This window comes from Ornithorhynchus anatinus, chromosome 3, assembly GCF_004115215.2.
Source record: "Ornithorhynchus anatinus isolate Pmale09 chromosome 3, mOrnAna1.pri.v4, whole genome shotgun sequence".
Classification (NCBI taxonomy): Eukaryota; Metazoa; Chordata; class Mammalia; order Monotremata; family Ornithorhynchidae; genus Ornithorhynchus; species Ornithorhynchus anatinus.
The window spans coordinates 62,137,600-62,158,152 of NC_041730.1; the positions used below are offsets into that span (position 1 = coordinate 62,137,600).

The window sequence follows — 20,553 nt, forward strand, 5'->3', positions numbered from 1 at the left end:
CCCGGGCTTGGGAGTCAGAGGTCATGGGTTCGAATCCCCGCTCTGCCACTTGTCAGCTGTGTGACTGTGGGCAAGTCACAACTTCTCTGTGCCTCAGTTACCTCATCTGTAAAATGGGGATTAACTGTGAGCCTCACGTGGGACAACCTGATTACCCTGTATCTACCCCAGGGCTTAGAACAGTGCTCGACACATAGTAAGCGCTTAACAAATACCAACATTATTACTTTTCCCTGTCCAACTCTGGATCTTTACTCCTCCAGCTGAGCGCTTTGCACAAAGTAAGCGCTCAATAAGTACAACTAAATTGAATTGAATCCAGCAGGCCCAGCTCCCACCCAACCGGAGGCCTCGGAACCCACCTCCACGATGAAGCGGTTGGCGGATTTCCTCTCGAAGTACATCCGCTGCTCCCTCTTGTTAGAGCACAGGGATTTCTGCTGGGTGCAGACCGCGTCACAGCCGTAAATGACGATGAAGACGTCGGCGTCTGTGCCGGCACCAAAGACGTCACTGGTGTAGACGGTGATCTCGTAAGGGACAACTGACAGGCGGGAATGGAGAGAGTGGATCAGTGTGGGTCCAAAGGGGAAGAACAGAAAAGGAGGTGGTGGAGGTGATTTTAGAATGGAGAAGCATCTCGGGTTTTTTTTTACTTTGGTATTTAACTGCTGCTACGTGCCAGGCACTGTACTAAGCGCTGGGGTAGATACAGAGTAGTCGGGTTGGACACAGTCCCTGTCCCACATGGGGCTCACAGCCTTAATCCCCATTTTACAGATAATGTAACTGAGGCACAGAGCAGCATAAGCGACTTGCCCAAGGTCACATAGCAGACAAGTGGTGGATCTGAAATTAGAACCCAGGTCTATACGAGTGAAAGAATGAATGAAAGGTCTTTCTGACTCCCAGGGCCGTGTTCAATCCATTAGACTGCACTGCTTTTCGTTGGGGAGAGAATGTTTCTACCAATTCTATTCTATTGTACTCTCCCAAGTGCTTAATACAGTGCTCTGCACACAGTAAGCACTCAATAAATGTCACTGATTGATTAATTGAGAGGGTCAGCAAATCGAAAGCCACAGGGATGGGATAGCTATTTCCCAGCTAGAAGATTTCCTGGTAATGCTCTCTACTCTTCTCAACATCAGTGGCATTCATTGAGCACTTAATGATGTGCAGAGCACTGTACTAAGTGCTTGAGAGGGCATGATACAAGAGAATTAGTAGACAGTTCCCTGCCCACAAGGATGTCACAATTGCAGCCAACAGCTGGCTGAGACTGGAAAATCCAAGGACCAATTTTTGCCAAATCCGTGAGTGAGGGTAAATACTGGCCAATAATCACAAAAACCTGAAGCTGGAAACGACCTCTTGAGGTCATTCAGACGATCTTCAGACAGAAACACACTCCACCACTCAAAGCAAATAAGAATCCACAGAATCTATTTATTTAAAGGCCCTCAGAGAAATAGACTGCACAGAGTTCCTCTGGCCCCTGCTCCAATAATTTAACAACCTCCCTGACTGAAAATTTTCCCATGTATTGGAATGGCTGTAAATCAGCCAGCCCACATGATGAGGCAATTCTAAGGAGCTACTTCCTTCTTCCATTGCCCTGTCTCCTGAATCCTAGGCCTGAATGGAGAGGTCATTCTATCCATCCCCCTGCCCCCGAACTATTAAACCTAGCCATTCATCATCAGTGGTATTTATTGAGCTCTTACTGTATGCAGAGTAGTACACTGGAAAAATATAGAGTTAGCTAACTCATTTCAGGGGGAGGAAGAACAAGGATTAAATCCCATTGTATAGACAAGGAAAATGAGGCACAGAGAAGTTAAGTGGCTTGCCCCGAGTCACACATCCAGCAAGAGGTAAGAGTGGGATTAGAACTCAGGTCTTCTGACTCCCCAGCTCATGCCCTTTTCACTTGACTCCATGCCTTCCTCCAATCTCACCTCTGGAATGAAGCCTTCCAGTCTAACCACACCCGCCTCTTCAACCCTGACCACACCAATTCCCTCCAGCTCTCTTAGGCTTTCAATTACCTTAATAAATCCTAAATACATAGTTTTGTTGTTTGGACTCATGTTTTTTTTTGTTTGTTTTCCCCCTAGTACTTGCATTTTGTTAACTGATTACATTATTTTAGTTATAGGGACCCTTTTGACTACAAGTTCCTCCAGGACAGGGACTGGATCTCATTCTTTTTTGTTAATTTCAAAGCAGGTTTAATGAAATGCTTTTCTCCCAGTGGGTGTTCAATTCAGACTGTAGGCAATAGTGATGATGACGCTAGTGCCAGTGATATTTCTGGCGACTGGAAAGGATCTGAGCTCAGTCGCTATTCTCATGGGACTGCAGATTTGAACTTGGGAAAGGCTCTATCTTGTAACCTCACCTCAGATGTTAATTCCCTTCTTCCTGTTGGCTAAACATCAGATCAAATAATCATTATAATGAGAGTGGTAATTTTTAAGTGCTTACTGTGTGCCAGACACTGTATTGGGGCAGATACAAGGTAATTAGGTTGGACATAGTCCCTGTCTCCCATAGGGCTTACAGTCTTAATTCTCATTTTACAGATGAGGGACCTGAGGCACTGAGTTAAGTGACTTGCCCAAGGTCACAGAGCAGACTAGTGGCAGAGCCAGGAATAGAACCCACTTCCTTCTGACTCTCACACTCGTGCTCTATCCACTATACCACGCTCTTGGGGTAAGGGGCCAACCATCTCTGTTCAGTCCATTTTGGCCTGGTCAATAAGAGTGTGTTCCTCCATGCTGGAGGATTGAGAAATCATGTGGTCTAGTCAAAAGAGCCTGGGCCAAGGGGTCAGAGGATCTGGGTTCTAATCCTGATCTGCTACATGACTGCTGTGTAGCCTTGGGCAAGGCACTTAACTTTTCTGTGCTTCAGATTCCTCATCTGCAGAATGGGCATTCAATGCCTTTCTTCCCTCCTACTTAGACTTGAGCACCATGTAGGACCTGATTATCTTTTCTTTACCCAGAGCTTAGTACAATGTTTGGCACATAGTAAGTGCTTAACAAAAAACACTATTATTATTACTGCCACTGGCAAATGTGGGTACCATTTCTTTAGCGGGATGAGATTCCTCCTGGATATGGAAGAGATGAGCACGATTCCATCTCCAGGCAGTTGCATAAATGCCGCCTGAGGTAACACCGAGGAAACTCTCGGCATTCAAGCAGCCAATGGTGGAAAGTCAAATGGCTCCTCTGGGGTCAAGATCAGGTCTATTTCAGCCAGGTTTTGGGGAAAAGCCCCCATAGGCTTTGGGAATTTGGGAATGGGGATTTGGGAAGCCACAGAAGGGTGGAAAGATGCAGCCCATTCCTAATGACCACTGAGCTCTTGAGCAAATTATTCTATATTGAATCTGGAGCTCTGTTCAAATGAAGACCCATCCATGGCCCGTTTGCCAACATGCACACATATGTGTGTACGTGCATGCACACACACACGCGCACACACTTTTCTGCCCTGGCACTGTGACTCTCTGGGCAACACTGACATATTACTTAACCTCTCGGAGTTTCGGTCTAATCACCTGCTCACCTAAATGAATCCTCAAATCAATGGTGAGAAAACCCAGTGGAAAAAAAAACAAAACAAAATGCTATAAAGCTCTGGGCTGGTAGGCAATGCTTTTGCAAATCCTTAAGCATCACCCAGCCCTAATACTAGCCCATCTGCCATTTTACGTTTCTCTCCTCTTCCTAGTGTAGGGGCACGGAGACATTCATTATAGACTTTCAATGGCCAGCATGAGTGTTTGCCTGATGCAACTACTGCAGTAGTGTATCCAGGAGCACCAATAAATAATGAAACTGGGGGATGCTGGGAAAATTGCTCATGGGACACATGGTACATGACAATCTGCCCGAGGCTCAATGGTTTGTTCATTTTTCTCCCAGTCTCTGTGAGATCCTACAGTAGGGGATTACTGCCCAAGGACGTGGAGAAAGCTTCCCGGGCGCCTGCACTAGATGGATTCAAAATGATCTGTCTCAGTCTGTGAACAACCGTGGCATGTGTACTGCAAGGAGACAAGCATCCTCAGCCTTTTGGGAAGCAAATCAACCCAGCTGTGCGACAGACGGGTTGACCGCGAGGGCTACTCCCAGTTTGTCAGCTACCCCTGTGATGTACATGGCGGCTTTGAAAGCCACAGGCCCTGGGGCACCATTTAAATTGGGACATGAGTGATATATTTTCATGCTGCCTTGTAAACTCATCCTGGCACTAGCCTTCTCCCCCTCATGAGGCAAGACTCTGTGACTTACCTCCGGCAAACGGACACCGCCAGGTGAATTGGAATATGTCTCTCTATGGGGTAGACTTCCCTCTAGGTGGACAGAGTTCATGGAATCTTTCCCTGGGCTTAGAGAATGCAACCTGTGAGCCAGGTAATAATGGAGATTTTTGCAAGCCTTATTTTTGGTGGGAATTCAGCCTGGGAGGGTTAAAAGTCAATAGGTTGGGGTTATAAAAGCAGTGCAATTGTGTGGTAAGACTGAGGGCATGTGCAGCCTTATAAATTGGCCCAGGAATCCACTTGGCAGCAGCTGTCCAGAGTTGCAGAAAACTGAGCTCCTCTCCTGTCCCACCCCTTCCCAATCATCCTGGACACTGGAAGATTGCCTGAAATTCCCAACCAGGCCCAGGTAGGCAGGGAAGCAGTGTGGTTTAGTGGACATAGCAGTGGCCTGGGAGTCAGAAGGACCTGGATTCTAATTCCAGCTCCTCCACTTCTCTGCTGCGAGACCTTGGGCAAGACCACAACTTCTCTGTGCCTCAGTTATCTCTTCTGTAAAATGGGGATTAAGACTATGAGCCCCATTTGGGACATGGACTGGGTCCAACGTGGTTAGGTTGTATCTACCCCAGAATTTAATACAGAAAATTATTATTATTATTATATGTTAAGCATTTACTATGTGTCAAGGACTGTTCTAAACACTGGGATAGATACAAATTAAACAAGCTAGACCCAGGTCCTGTCTCACATGGGTTTCAAAGTCAAAGTATTTCATATTTAAGTCTTTCAATCGAGCAATCTATAAATGGTATTTGTTGAGCCCTTACTGTGTATTAAGCACTTAGAAGCCTTAGACTCCTCTTCTCTAAACTGAATAATCCAAGTTCCTTTAGGTTTTTCATCATAGATCTTGTTCTCTGCCTCTTTAATCAACTCTGGGACTCCTCATAAGCTCTCTCCAGGTCCCATGCCCACAATCAATCCATCAATTAATCAGTTGTATTTATTGAGGACTGACTGTATGCAGAGCTTGTGGAAGTTCAATACAATAGACATGATCCCTGCCCACAAGGATCTTACTTTTCGAAGAACCAGAACCTTTGATCTAGGGAGAGTCTGACCGACGCCAGTGATGGGAATAAAGGCCCTCTCGTTTTGTTCCTCTACGTTAGTCTTTGTAAGTTCCCAACTAGACTAGTTTCTCAATACCTGAGAAGCAGCACATCCTAGTGGTTAGAGCACGGGCCTGGGAGTCACGAGGATCTGGGTTTTAATCCCGCTTCTTCCACATGTCTCGTATGTGACCTTGGGCAAGTCACTTAACTTCTCTAGGCCTCGATAAAATGCAGATTAAGAATGGGAGCCCCATGTGGGACATGGACTGTGTCCAACCTCCAGCACTTAGAACAGTGCTTAACAAATACCATAAAAAAACCTGGCTGGCCCATGCAGAACTCAGGAGCCTCTGGGACCTCTGTATCCTTGTCAGCCAGACCTGCCCAATGCTGCTCCCTCCCCATCTTGTCTTTGCCTCTCTCCCATCATCAAGTCATTTCTGAAATCACATCTCCAGAAGACCTTCCCAGATCACTCATCTCCCCCTCACCCTATTTTAGCAGCTTTCACACGACTTAAGAACCTGGGTACACACACTGGTAGGTTGGAAGTGTGCTAAGCTATGACTTGCACAACAAGCTGTTTTAGCTGAATGGTACCTTTACTGACCTCCCACAGCACTTTTATGCATTACTTTATACTCTAAACTGTATACTTTACGGTCTTTATACTTGAAACCATAGACTGTAAGCTTGTCTTCTAGACTGTAAGCTCAGTGAGGGCAGGGACTGTGTCTGTTATGTTGTAATACTGAACTTTCCCAAGTGCTTAGCACAGTGCTCCGAACACAGTAAACGCTCATTAAATATGATTGACTGATCAGCTATTGCTTTCTCCTACATGTAATTTATGTTAGAATCTGCCTCCCCACCTAGACTGTCCTTGAGGCCAGAGCTCATATCAAATAATATCATTGTATTCTCCCAAATGCTTTATACTGTGCTATGCAGGTAATAAGCGCTCAATAAATACTAGTGATTTTTTTTAATGGCATTTAAGTGCTTACAATGTGCCAGGCACTCTAATAGGTGCTGGAGTAGGTACATGATAATCAGGTTCATTACATGGCATTCACAGTCTTAATCCCCATTTTACTGATGAGATAACTGAGGCCCAGAGAAGTGAAGTGACTTGCCCAAGATCACATAGCAGAGCAGTGGTGGAACAGGATTAGAACCCAGATCTGCATATTCCCAGCCCCAGGTGCTTTCCACTAGACCACGTGGCTTCTCGACTGATTGAAAGGGTTTTTGAGTGACGGAGAGGGGGCAAAGATTTAAATAGGAAGGCCATCTTCCTAAACTCAGCTGCTGGCTGATTTCCTGAATCTAATGATGTGGCTTGGGGAAACACCATTGTGCTGGCTTTGGAGGAAGTCCTGTCAGCTAGATTTTCTTCTTCAAGGGTCTCCCTGGTCTTGTTTTAATCACTAATTCCCTTAAAGCGAGTGTCCAGTAATGAATGATTTCCAAGTGCCCTGACACCTAAAGCCTTCATTGACCAACTCTCCATCTACCATATTAAAGAAATACCCACCGCCCCCGGCACGCACCCCCGAACCTCTTTCCTTTCCTCTCACACAAGCAGAGAGGCAGATTGCTGCCGTTTTTCCTGCACACACACTCTGAGGAAGCAGCTTAAGCATCCTGAAAGATTAAGCATAGAATCCAGCTCAGCAATTTTTGCAGAAGGAAATGTAGGCAGAAAAAACAAAAAACAAAAACAAGTCGACTGGCTAAAGAAAACCAATATTGAAATGGTGAGTCTCTCTCTTCCTTTTTTTCTGCTTTTAGCACCTGACACCGCATTCACAGACCTTAAACAGGGTGGGCTGAACTATAGAATCAGTAGGGTCTAGTGGATAGAAAAGGGGTCTGGGAGTCAGAGCACTTCACAAATACCATAAAAAATGCTGGAATGATTCTCAGTGCTCTCAATCACTCAAAATTATGAAAGCAAGGTGATACCTGCCACCACATCAGAGGGGCTCGTGATGTTCAGGCATTTGTCTGGTTGCTAACACCATAGATCTCAAGCTCTCAGTTTTTTTTCTTGTCCCTACTCCATTGGAGACCTGGGCGGTTAGGCGAGCAGGACAATTCCTGGACTTTCTAAAGATCTGATTTCCTTGCAGGTGCCTTGGTGAGCACTTTTTTTAAATGACATTTGTTAAGCACTTACTACGTGCCAGGCACTTACAAATCGCTGGGGTAGTTATGAGTTAATCAGGTTTGACGCATTCCCTGTCCCACCTGGGGTTCACAGTCTTAATCCCCATTTTACAGACGAAGAAATGGGGGCACAGGAAAGTTCAATAACTTGCCCAAGGTCCCAAAGCTAAAAAGGGGCAAAAGTGGGATTACAACCCAGGTCCTTCTGGCTCCTAGGCCCGTGGTCTATTCACTAGGCAACACTGCTTTTCTGTATTTCCTATATGAATAAAAAGCAAATAGGTTTGTTTGGCATATCTGGCTAAAACAGATCCTCCTCAAGGTGGGGTGTAAATCAGTCAATCCATAGATGGTATTTATTGAGTGATTACTGTGCACAGAGCATTGAACTAAACAGTAGGGAGAGTACAGTACAACAGAGTTGGTAAAATTTCAGTTTTATAATGTCTAGAGACTGGGAAGAGAAATTGAAAGTCAAACAAAGGAGCAGTGTTTGAGTCAATGGAATTACTCTAAAAGACTGGTAGTGTTGATTTCTCTCTTCTCCCTGACTCTCTGGTCTGCTTTTTTCACTCAGCAGAATAACCTCTCTTGCCTTCTCACAATAGACACTGTACCTTCTTCCCCACTGACCCACACTCTTTCATTCATTCAGCCATATTTACTGAGCACTTACTGGGTGCAGAGCACTGTACTAAGCCCTTGAGAGAGTTCGATACAACAATAAACAGACATATTCCCTGCCCACAACGAGTTTATACTCTTGAAATAGCCATCTGGTTCTCCTCCGTTGTATCCCTTCCCTACTCTTATTTTATAGCCTATTTCCATCTCTTCCAGGAAGGCTTCCCAGATTTGGACCATTATGGGAATATCCCACATTCCCCCAAACCTCCTGAGGAAATCCAGTTATTTCCCTTCCCTTCTGTACCCAAGTCAAATCTACCAAGATGGGAAACAAAAAGAAATCAAAAACAAGGTCAAAAAGCAAAGCTATCCATTCAATGGAGATTACCATACGTCTGTGAGGTAATTTACAGGATACTTTAGAATATGTTTCTTGAGGGAAGGAAGTATGTCAAGGCAACCTTCCTTAAGAGCATTTAACAAACTTTTAGCATTTAGCAAATGTTAGGGGAGCAATTTGGAGGTCTGTCAGAAATTGTCTGGTCACAATACTGACTTCTGAATTCATCTCAGGGAGAGGCTGCTTTGTCTCCGATAATGACCCTTCATTACAGCTGGGAAACTGACCACCACAAAGAGATTTCTCATCAAGCTATCCTGGTGGGGCCTAATGTGAAATCCAGGTCACGGACCGGCTGTCGTGATGCATCTTGGAAAGAGTAGAGTTTCGGCTTTAAATTGGTACAGACCACCTCTATTGGGTTATATGCTATGCTCCTGTCATGAGAGCCTTATAATTAGGAAGAGTGAAGGAAATAAAACAAAAGGCATATTTTTGCCACAATAAGACCATCACAAGCCTGCTCCTAAAATACTGCATGTTGTTGTAGTTTCCATATCTTAAAGAAGGCACAGTAGATCTGGAGAAGGTATTCACACGGCTACCACAGTGACCAGTTTTAAGTCTAGAAAGATGAAAATCGAAATAAATCTGCGTTCTAATCTCTGATCCCCCTCACATCTGCTGTGTCACCTTGGGCAAATCACTTCACTTCTCTGGGACTCAGTTACCCCATCTATAAAATGGGGATTAAGACTGTGAGCCCCATGTGGGACAAGGACTGTGTCCAACCTGATTAGCTGGTGTTTAACCCAACGCTTATTACAATGCAAGACACGTAATAAGTGCTTAATAAATACCATTTAAATTTTTTAAAAAGAAAGCTAAAAGAAGGTTTATCCACAACCATGAAGATGGATGTAAAGAAGACGACCCACTAAATCATCTTCAGAAGAACCTTTGATAATGTTGCTAAAGACAGAATACTGGGCTGAACGGACCTTTGGTCTGACCGACTTTTATGTCAAACAGAGCTAAAGAACATAAGGACATAAATAATTGAAGCAAGATGGCCTAATGGAAAGAGCACAGGTCTGGAAGGCAGAGGACCTGGGTTCTAACCCCGGCTCTGCCATCTGTCTACTGTATAACCCTGAGCAAGTCATTTTACTTCTTTTTGCTTCAGTTACCTCATCTGTAAAGTGGGGATTCAATACTTGTTCTCCCTCCTACTTAGACTGTGAGCCCTGTGTGGGACTGTATCCAAACTATCTTGTATCTACCCCAGCGGTTAGTACAAGGCTTGGCACATTCAGATGTATGTATTTAGCTTACTATGTGCAGAGCACTGTGCAAAATGCAAAGGGAGTGCTTAACAAAAACCATTTTTAAAAAAAGGTAATGACATTTTGAGGTCAGACCAATATCCCGCCTTTGGTAGTGGGAATAAGTAAGCTCCTTGTGGGCAGGGATTTTATCTACCAACTCTTTTGTATTATACTTTCCCAATCGCCAAGCACAGAGTTCTGCATACAGTGGGCGCTCAATAAATATCACTGACTGATTGGCTGATTGAAGGGACAGTGTGATGACTGCCCTCCTCAACATCCATACTACTGATTAGGGATGAATCCCTCAACATCCCTACTTTTTCCTCTGCTTTCCCAACTCATTTTCTATTAAATTATAATAGAATTCTCCATGGTTTCACAGGGTTGAAGTACCTACACGGAACATACTCCCTCGTCTGTAGCTCGTTGTGAAAGAGGTCTCTGCTGAGGGCTCCATCATCCTCACTTTGATCCAGCCAGCGGCCACATGGAAACACAAGGCATTTCCCAAGAGAAGGAGCATCCACCTCTACCCAGTCCAGAAACCAGCCAGCGCCTTTGCCTGTGGAAAGAAGAGGACCATCAGTCCCGGCTCTTTCTCCCAGCTGGGGATCTGGGAGGTAGGTTGTTTTCATCTCCACAAGAGGTTGAAAGCACTTTAAATACATTTACAATAATCCTTCTATTTCCCCCAGATTAGCCATGTGAGTTTGGGATGTTCTCCCTCCCTTATTCTGGATTGCCAGGGGGTTTTCCTCCTCCTTGCCCACAGCTCTAGGTGGCTTCCTTGAGTGCCCAATCAATCCCTCACGAACCCAATCAATCCCTCACCGATCCCCCTTCAACTCCCTCCTCTGCTTAGCATACTCCAGCCAGAGGTCTGAACAGTCAGGAAAGGCAAGCGACCTTGCAAGGTAAACTGAGAAGCAATCAGTCATATTTATTGAGCACTAACTGTGTGTGCAGAGCACTGTACTAAGTGCTTGGGGGAGTTCAATACATCCGAATCAGTAGACATGTTCCCCGCCCATAAAGAGCTTACAACCGAGAGGGGGAGATGGATGTTACAATACATTATGGATACTTACGTTCGTCCCCTGGGGTTGAGAGTGGATTGAATAAAGGGAGCAAATCCAAGTGAGTACGTTGAGGAGGTGGGCAAGGTGATTGAGTGCTTTAAAGGCAATGGTAAGGAGTTACTGTTTGATGTGGAATTGAATGGACAACCACTGAAGGGTCTTGAGGGGAGGGAAAACATGGACTGAACTTTTTTTTAGCACGATGATCCGGGCAGCAGATTGAGAAGTGGAGGGGAGTGGATCTTCAGATACTGATGTAAAATGGAGTAAGTTGGATTCTCAGCTCTTTCAGTTACCCAATCTAATTGGATAGTGCACTGTGTCATCACTATTTTACAGTCAGAGAAAGTAGAGAAGCAGCATGGCCTAGTGGAGAGAGCACGGGGCTGGGAGTAGGAAGGAACTGGGTTCTAAAACCGGTTCTGCCAATTGCTTGCGGTGTGACCTTGGGCAAGTCATTTAACTTCTCTGTGCCTCAGTTTCCTCAACTGTAAAATGGGGATTCAATACCTGTTCTCCATCCTACTTAGACTGTGAGCCCCATACAGGTCAGGAACTGTGTCCGACTTAATTTATACCTATCCCAGCACTTAGAACAATGTTCAACTGATCGTAGACACTTAAATACCATTAAAAAAAACCAAAACTGTATCCTCATCTCCCTCTTCCCAGTGTTTGTCCCAACTCCTTAGACAAGTAGTAGATCCCCACTGCCCCCACTTCCTCTCCTCCAGCTCCTTTCTTAACCTTCTATAATCTGGTTTCCTTCACACCACTTAGACTATTCTCTCCAATGTGAGAAACAGCCATGGTCTAGTAGATAGAAAACATGGGCCTGGGAGCCAGAGGATCTGGATTCTAATCCCATTTCTGCCACTTGTCTAATGTGTGAGCTTGTGAGATCTGTTCTTTTGAGGTCTTCCTGTGCCTCAGTTTCCTCAACTGCAAAATAGGGAGTCAACAGCTGTTCTTCGCCCTACTTGACTGTGAGTTCCATATGTACGGGGCCTGTATCCCACTTGGGGCATACAGTCTAAGTAGGAGGGCTAATAGGTTTTGACTCCCATTTTGCAGATGAGGTTACTGAGGCACAGAGAAGTTAACTTGCCCAAGGTCATATAGCAGACAACTGACAAATCTGATAGAACCCAGGGGCTCCGAATCACAGGCCTGGGCTCTTTCCACTAGGCCAAATTGTTTCTCAACAAGTTTCAATATGTCAAAAATTTAACTCCTTACCTCACTCCCCATACAAATCTCCTCTTCCACCTAACTTTCCCATCCAGGTCAACATCACCATTCTCCTCATCCCTCGAACAAGCAATCTTGGCATTGTCCTTGACTTTTCCCTCTCCCTCCCATTCACTAAATCCTGTCAGTTCTTCAAAATGTTTTTAAGGCCCATTCCTTCTTTTCCATCCACAGGGTTACTGTACTAGTTCAGACCCTTGTAATAGCCTGGCTTGACTGCTATTCAGTCTCCTCACTGATCTCCCTGCCTCCAGTTCTTTCCCTCTCTAGTTCCTGTTTCACTCTGCTCCCTGTATCTCCAAAGCATTTATATAGTCTTTATACTCTTTTTCTTCCTCTAATCTATAATTCATGTAAATGTCTGTTTACCCATGTGGATTGCAAGCTCCTAGAAGGCAGGGGTCTAGTAGACTCTCCTATGGACACAGTAATGTAGCGTAACAGAAACTCAGTAAATGAGTTGATTCAATCAATCAATTGTATTTATTGAGCATTTACTGTGTGCAGAGCACTGTGATAAGAGCTTGGAAGAATACTATATAACAATGTAACAGATTCCCTGCCCACAGTGAGCTTACAGTCTAGAGGGGGAGACAGACATTAATATAAATAAATAAATTACAGAGGTGTATATAAGTGCTGTGGGGCTGGGAGGGGGGGATGAATAAAGAGAGCAAGCCAGAATGACACAGAAGGGAGTGGAAGAAAATGAAAAGAGGGCTTAGTCAGGGAAGACTTCTTGGAGGAGATGTGCCTTGAATAAGGCTTCGAAGTGGGAGAGAGCAAATGTCTGTTGGATATCAAGAGGAAGGGTGTTCTAGGCCAGAGACAGGATGTAGGTGAGAGGTTGGAAGCTAGATAGATGAGATCAAGATACAATGAGAAGGTTGGCATTAGAGGAGTGAAGTGTGAGTGCTGAGTTGTAATCGGAGAATAGTCAGGTGAGTAGGAGGGAGCAAGGGGATTGAGTGCTTTGAAGTCAATGGTATGGCATTTCTGTTTGATCCCAAGTGGATGGACAACCACTAGAGGTTCTTGAGGTTTGGGCAAACATGGACTGAGCATTTCTGTAGAAAACTGATCCAGGAAGCGGTGTGAAGTATGGATTGGAGTGGGGAGAGACAGGAGGCAGGGAGGTCAGAAAGGAGGCTGAGGCAATAATCAAGGAGGGATGGGATAAAAACTGGGATTAATGAAGAGAAAATGGATTTTAACTATGTTATGAAGGTTGAACTGACAGGATTTAGTAATAGATTGAATATGTGGGTTGAATGAGAGAGGGGAGTCAAGGATAGTGCCAAGGTTATGGGCTGGTGAGACAGGAAGGATGGTGGTGCTGTCTACCATGATGGGAATGTCAAGGGAAGGACAGGGTTTGGGTGGGAAGATAAGGACTGGAGTGGGGAGAGACAGGAGGCAAGGAGGTCAGGAGGAAGCTGATAAGTAGTGGAGTAGAAATAGGATGAATGCTCGGTTGGACATGGTAGCGCATGGTAAGTGTTCAACGATACCATTTAAAAAAAGAGAAAAGAAAGTGTTACCCATATTGTCGTGTCCGATTCTTATTTTCCTCAGCTCTCCAAGGTCGACGGTCTCCACTGTGAAAACATCAATCTTCCCCCTTTCAAACTTGTTTTTGTTGGTCTTGGAGGACTTGAGAAGGGTTAACCCTGTTTAGGTGAATTACTCAGACTGACAAGTGAAAATACACAAATTTCTGCAACCCACTCTTTTCCCCCCCCACCTTCACCAGCCCCCTCAGGAGAGACATCAAGCAATAAAGGCTATCGGATTTACATTCCCTATCATGCTCACTCTCCTGACAGGAATTATTATTGATCCTGGGCAAGTGGCTATTTTCTAGATGGTGCTAAAAGTTGGAGAGGGATCATCTAGGGGGTTAAAAGGTGATGGGATTTCTGAAGGTCAAGCTTAGTGTTTGGTGTGACCCAAGAATGGAGGGCTCAGTGGCATCGATCTCTGGAGATATTAAAGGGAAGAGAAAAGGGTAATAGCATAGCCAAGGGGAAAGAGTGTGGGCCTGGAAGTCAGAGGAGCAGGTTTCTCATCCTGGCTCCATCATTTATCTTCTGTGGGTCCTCGGACAAGTCACTTAACTCCTCTGTGCCTCAGTTTCCTCTTTTGTAAAATGGGGACTAAATCCTACTCTCTCCTAGATTGTGAGCCTTTTGTGAAACCAGGTCCATATCCAACCTATCTTGTACCAATTCCAGGCTTTAAAATAGTGCTTAACACAGTCAGTGCTTAGCAAGTACCATAATTATTATTATTCTGATATGGTAAAAGCAAAGCCCTGCCTATTAAGCAGAGAGAGTGGAACTAGATGGTCCCACCCTACCCCGGAATTTCAGGGGTCTGTGAAACCCTCTCAAAATACCTCCCTTCACTGACTTCAGGATAAATCCCAGAGGCACAAAATAAATTCCTCTTTCTAACTTGGTGCCACCGCAGTTCTCTGAGCTTACCCGTGTCGTCCTCGGTGCCAAAGAGCGTGATGAAGACATTTGCATCAGTTCCTGCGTTCTTCTTGTCCCCTGTCTTCACTGACACCGTGTATGTTGTTGATTTATCTGCCAGTCAATGATATTTATTGAGTGCATACTATGTGCAGAGCACTGTAATAAGTGCTTGGGATAGTACAATGCAAGAGTTAGTAGACATGTGTGGGACACACAGGGTGAGCAGATTCCATAGAGCAAATCTCTTAGAGGAAGAGAGGAGGACCTCCTGTGGATGGCTGACTTACGGGGTTGTCTTCCTCACCCAACAGAATCCACTCTTCTTCTCTCCCACCCACAACAGAGGGCCTCCCTCCTCTGCTTCTCTTTTTGGCCACATTCCCTCAATCGATATTTACTGAACCCTTTATGTGTGCAGAGCACTGAACTAAGCACTTGGGAGAGTACAATACAACAGAATTAACAGAAACATTTCCTGCCCATAAGAAGTTGACAGTCTAGCACCAGTTCCAGGGCTAGAATCCTGGCCCCCCATCCTGAAGGCGCCCATATCCTCAGGGTGTCCCCAATGGCCAGGGCCCCGACCCCATCCATCACGGCTCAAGGACATGCAGATGACCTTCCCTGGGCCACGACGGAGGGAACCAAAGGGTGGTAAACCAGGAGAAAGGGCAAAAGGAGAGAGAGGGGATGTGGAAAGAGTTGGGAATGGACTTCTCTAATTAGCCTGGTGTCAATTTATATATGAGAGGAGGAGTCTGAGGAAGGGCAGAAGGAGGACATCTATGCAGGAAGAGACAATCATATGGGGAAAGTGGGTCCTCACAACCCAGTTTGACAGCCCTGGAAATAAGAGTTTTGATTTCAGGTGATGGGCTAGGTGGGCTTTTGGCTGGGATCACACTTGCAGAACTCAGAGACCATCTGATCTCCCACCCAGATGTTATTCCCTGAAGCTGGCCCCTCTTCTCCCATTAGAGAGGGAGTGTGGACCCAGGGTGGGCTTGTGGCAGAACCATTCCCGTGCCTTAATCCCAGTCCAACTCTATTGTATGGTCGTCTCACAAGCGCTTAGTATAGTGCTCTGCACATAGTATGCACTTAGTAAATACCATTGATGGTGATGATGAATCAAGAGGATGGAAAGCAGTGAGTCTTGGGCAGCCGCCTAAGCCTTTTTTTATGGTATTTGTTAAGTCTTTACTATGAGCCAGGCACTGTATTAAGTGCTGGGATAGATATGAGATAATCAGATATAAGATAATCAGACTGTACACAGTCCCTGTCCCACATGAGGCTCACAGTCAATCCCCATTTTACAGATGAGGTAACCGAGGCCCAGAGAAATGAAATGACTTCTCCAGGGTCACATGGAAAACAAGTAGCAGATCTAGGGGCACATAGTAAGAACTTAACAAATGTTATCATCATTATTATGACTATTATTCTGGCCCCTGAAAGCCCAGAATCCATCTTCCAGAAAGGAAGGCTCTCTTCCCACTCCCCAACAGGACCCCACCCATAACCTGCCATCTCCTCTCTGTGGACCGGAAGAAATCAACCCGGGGACAGTGGGCACCTTTCTGCTCCAGGCCCAGCTTAGCTAGACCTGGATCATCCCCACTTTCTTCCTCTTCATCCTTCAGCACGAAGGCTTCGTCCACCGGAACCAGCTCCCTGGAAATCTGGCCGTCATCTTCGTCCACCGCCAGCCAGCGCTGACAGGGGAAATAATATCTGCAAGGCGAAAGATCTGGATCTACCAGTTGCCAAAGCCCCATCCTGGAAAACATTTCTTCCTCTTGATATCCAGGGTTGCAGGGGTGAGGCATTCCTGGCCATAACCTGTTGCCTTGACAGATTCCTACACCCACCCCAATGGTTCTCCAGAAAAGAATCATTTTTTTAAAAATGGTATTTATTAAGGCTTATCAGGTGACACACACTGTACTGAGCGCTGGGGTAGATACAAGCTAATCAGGCTGGACACAGTCCATGTCCTGTGTGGGGTTCACAGTCTTAATGACCATTTTACAGATGAGGGAACTGAGGCTCAGAGAAGTTAAGTGCCTTGCCTAAGGTCACAGCAGATAAATGATGGATCTGGGACCAGAAGCCAGGCTTTAGTAATAGTACTAACAAGGCAACTAATATTAACAAAGCTGCTTAACAGCAAGAGGCAGCATAGCCTAGTGGAAAGAGCATGGGCCAGTTTCTGTATCTCCACCAGTGTTTAAAACAGTGCTTTGCACATAGTAAGGGCTTAACAAATGGCATTATTATTATTGTTAATAAGGGTGGGATGGGGGGAGAATCTGCCCACAGAGTGAAATGTCACCTGGAGAGAGAAGAGGCTGGAGGCAGGGAGGTTGGTGAGAAGGCTAATACAGTAGTCCAGCTAGACTAAATAACCAGTGCCTGGGCCAGGCTGGTAGCTGTTTGGAGAGGAAGGGGTGGATTCCACCCCACTTCAGGCTCATAGTCTAAGTAAGAGGGAATAGGATTTAAAACCCCTTTTATATTTGAGAAAACTGAGGCACAGAGAAGATAAGTAGCAAGGCTACACCATAAACAATGGCAGAGTTATCATGCCACAGTTGTCATCATAAGCATTATTTTATTCTCCCAATATTCCTGAAAAATAGCAAGGAGGGGCTCAGGATTATTACCCCCCCCCCAATTTTAAAGTAGAGGAAACTGAGGAACAGAGTGGTTCATTTTCTTAACCAAGCACCCAGCCCTCTGACTGGTTATTGAGGTGTTTTCTGGTGGTTACCGAGGTGGTTTTTGGGGAGGGGAGTGATGACAACTGCCAGTTTAATTTAATAAATCCAGGCATGGAAATGGCTCTGTCAGAACCACCCCCCCCCTTTCATTTCCCAGTGGGAGGGCTAAGAATCTGGGAGCAGATCCAAGGAGGGACTGAATCCAGACAAATGGCCATTTGCACTGTTTTAAAAACAGTTTTCAAATTGTGGGTTGTAGCCCAGTTGACTTATCAATCAACCAATCAATGGTATTTATTGAGTGTTTACTGTGTGTGCATGTGCTGCAGAGGCCAATGTTTTCAGTCACCCTCCAGCAGGCTGGAAGAGTTAATCCTGCTTCCTTAAAGGGTCCAGCTCATTCTCCTATGTTCCTGCCTAACTTGCCTACCCACCCACCTTCCCTCCCACTAATTTTCTTACTCAACTTCCTTTCCACCTTCTTACCTTCTCAACTACAACCTAACTCCCTACCCTCACCATTTGCCCACCCACCTAGAGAAACTAACTCAGAGTAGGGCAGCCTGCAGGGAAGCCCCTTTAATTGCCCACAATCTTTCCAAACAGGACCCGATTTAAACCACCTTCTTCCCTCTCCGGGCTCCCCCCTGCCATCATAAAGTAGTGAAACACCTTTAAAAAGGTTCATTATTATTGAATTGCAAATCAATGCACCATCCAGGCCTTTTCTTCTCAATCTTTCCTGCTCCAAGCCCACACCTGGCTGTTTGAAAGATGAAAACAGCTCTCAGAGGATCAGAGTAGGTTTGAATAACCTCTCTCTCTCTCTCCTTGTTAGCCATCCATTTCCTTGAGGGCTCAGTAGTGAGGGAGCCAGAGCTGTCCCCCAGCTGCAGTGGAGAGGAGCTCAGCAGGTGAGTAGAAGGCAGCTGGGGCTGGGATCTGGGGCAGGAGCCAGCAAAGTATGGGTCCTGGTTGGAATTGCTCCCCCATGGTCTTAGAAAATTGCGGTCTTAGAAAAGTCACTTTCACCTTCCTGCGCCCTTGGGTATTCATCTGTGGAGCCTAGGGGCAGGAGCCAGGGAGGATGGATGCCAAAGATTTTCCAGGGTCTCGGGGGAGTGTCCAAGGGGGTATTTCAGGGATTTGGGGAAGTCTTCTCAGAGGCAGGATGCATTTTAGGGGTACCCTAGTGACTAGGTTGATGTGGATGGAGCCAGGGAGTAAAGGGAGACAAGGGAGGCAAAGAGGAAGTGTGATTTTTTTTTAATGGTATCTTTTAAGCACTTAGTACATGCCAGGCACTGTTCTAAGCTCTGGGGTAGATACAAGGTCATCAGGTTGGACCCAGTCCATTTCCCACATGGGAATCGCAGTCCCAATTTCCATTTTACAGATGAGGTAACTGGGACCTAGAGAAGTGAAGTGACTTGCCCAAGGTCACACAGAAGACAAGTGACAGAGCCGGAACTAGAACCCACATCCTTCTGACTCCCAGGTCTGTCCTCTATCCACTAGGCCAACCTGCTCAGTTAAAGGGTAGTCTTCCTCAGTTCTGGTCATTAATGGTAAAACACAGATAATGGGTGCCTGGATGAAAGGGGCTGCCAAAGAAATCAGAAGGGCACCAAGGAATTTGAGAGGCAAAGTATTTTTCATAGAACTGTTGAATTTGTCACTCCATTGTTACCATCGGGCTGCTCATCTTCCTCAGGGTTTAGCACAACGTGTGGCACATGGTAAGGGCCTAATGATAATAATAACTATTATTATTACGAATATGAAGCCATTGGAGTGCTGAGAGGAGGAGAACAGTGTAGTCAGAACAAAGGATTAGACCAACATTCAGGAGCAGCGGGGCCTAGTGGAAAGAACCGGCCTGGGAATCAGAGGACCTGGGTTCTAACTCCAGCTCCTCCGCATCTACTGTGTGACTTTGGGCAAGCCCTTTAACTTCTCTGTGTCTCTGTTACCTCATGTGTAAAATGGGGATTGAGACTGAGTCCCACGTGAGCCATAGAGAAGCAGCGTGGCTCAGCGGAAAGAGCCCGGGCTTGGGAGTCAGAGGTCATGGGTTCGAATCCCGGCTCTGCCACTCGTCAGCTGTGTGACTGTGGGCAAGTCACTTCACTGCTCTGTGCCTCAGTTACCTCATCTGTAAAATGGGGATGAAGACTGTGAGCCCCACGTGGGACAACCTGATTACACTGTATCTACCCCAGCGCTTAGAACGGTGCTCTGCACATAGTAAGCGCTTAACAAATACCAACATTATTATTACTGGGGGACATTCATTGGGAAGGGCATGGGGCTGATGTGGGGGAGGGGGTTCTCACACTGGATCACCTCCCCTCCTGGATTACTTGGGCTTAATTCAAGCAGCAGTGTCTGGAACGCCAACGGTTGGAGCTTCGAGGAGTCAGCCCTTTTGACTCCTTCCCCTCACCCACAAGGTCTTCCCAGGAGCACAGCTTGGGAGATGCAGGAGACGGGGCGGGGAGGAACGGGAACCAGGGGAGGGACATCTGTCATCTTATCCCTCAGATTCGAGCAACCCTCATCCCAGGGGAGGGAGGGGAGCTTACCCAGAAAAACGGTGTATATCAAGAGCAAGGGTAAAGCACAGGAGGCAGGAAAGAGAATAAAGAAATGAAGGGTTTGTCAACAGACAGGAGGAAAGCAGCAGAGGTCAAGAAGAATACTAAGGGGATCCCAAACCCAGGGGAGTGAGAGAACTGGTGAAATGTCCACAGCCTTGGTCCTGGGTGACCCTCTGTCAGAGCGAGAATGCTCCTTTTCACTCCATTTCGGTCCACATCTCTATCTACTCATCCAACAGTTCTCTAGACTGTAAGCTCATTGTGGGCAAGGAACTTGTCTACCAACTCTGTCGTACTATACTCTCCCAAACACTTAATACAGTGTCCTGCACATAGTAAGTGCTCAATAAATGCCACTGATTGGTAAATACCACAGATTAAGAAGGAGATTTTCTCCAAGCGTAGAACTACAGCTCACCCGGCTAAAAAGCTGCAGACACACCAGGGATCATCCGGAAAATGCAAGACAGTGAGGGAGGAGCTGTACAGTTCTCCATGTCCGTATTCCTGATCCCTTCTAGTCATTGGTTTCCCAGACCCCACG

At 45.9% G+C, this 20,553-nt stretch overlaps 1 protein-coding gene across 1 annotated transcript in view; it reads right to left on the reverse strand.

Annotated features, from left to right (window-relative positions):
- The window catches only part of LOXHD1 (lipoxygenase homology PLAT domains 1), a 247,851-nt gene that overhangs the window by 100,130 nt on the left and 127,168 nt on the right, over positions 1 to 20,553 (reverse strand). Inside the window, exons 20-24 of the mRNA XM_029059328.1 lie at positions 16,263 to 16,420; positions 14,690 to 14,794; positions 13,745 to 13,873; positions 10,271 to 10,435; positions 363 to 544 (exon numbers count right to left, since the gene is read on the reverse strand). Coding sequence (XP_028915161.1) covers positions 363 to 544; positions 10,271 to 10,435; positions 13,745 to 13,873; positions 14,690 to 14,794; positions 16,263 to 16,420 — 739 coding nt within the window. The remainder of the gene's footprint in view (positions 1 to 362; positions 545 to 10,270; positions 10,436 to 13,744; positions 13,874 to 14,689; positions 14,795 to 16,262; positions 16,421 to 20,553) is intronic.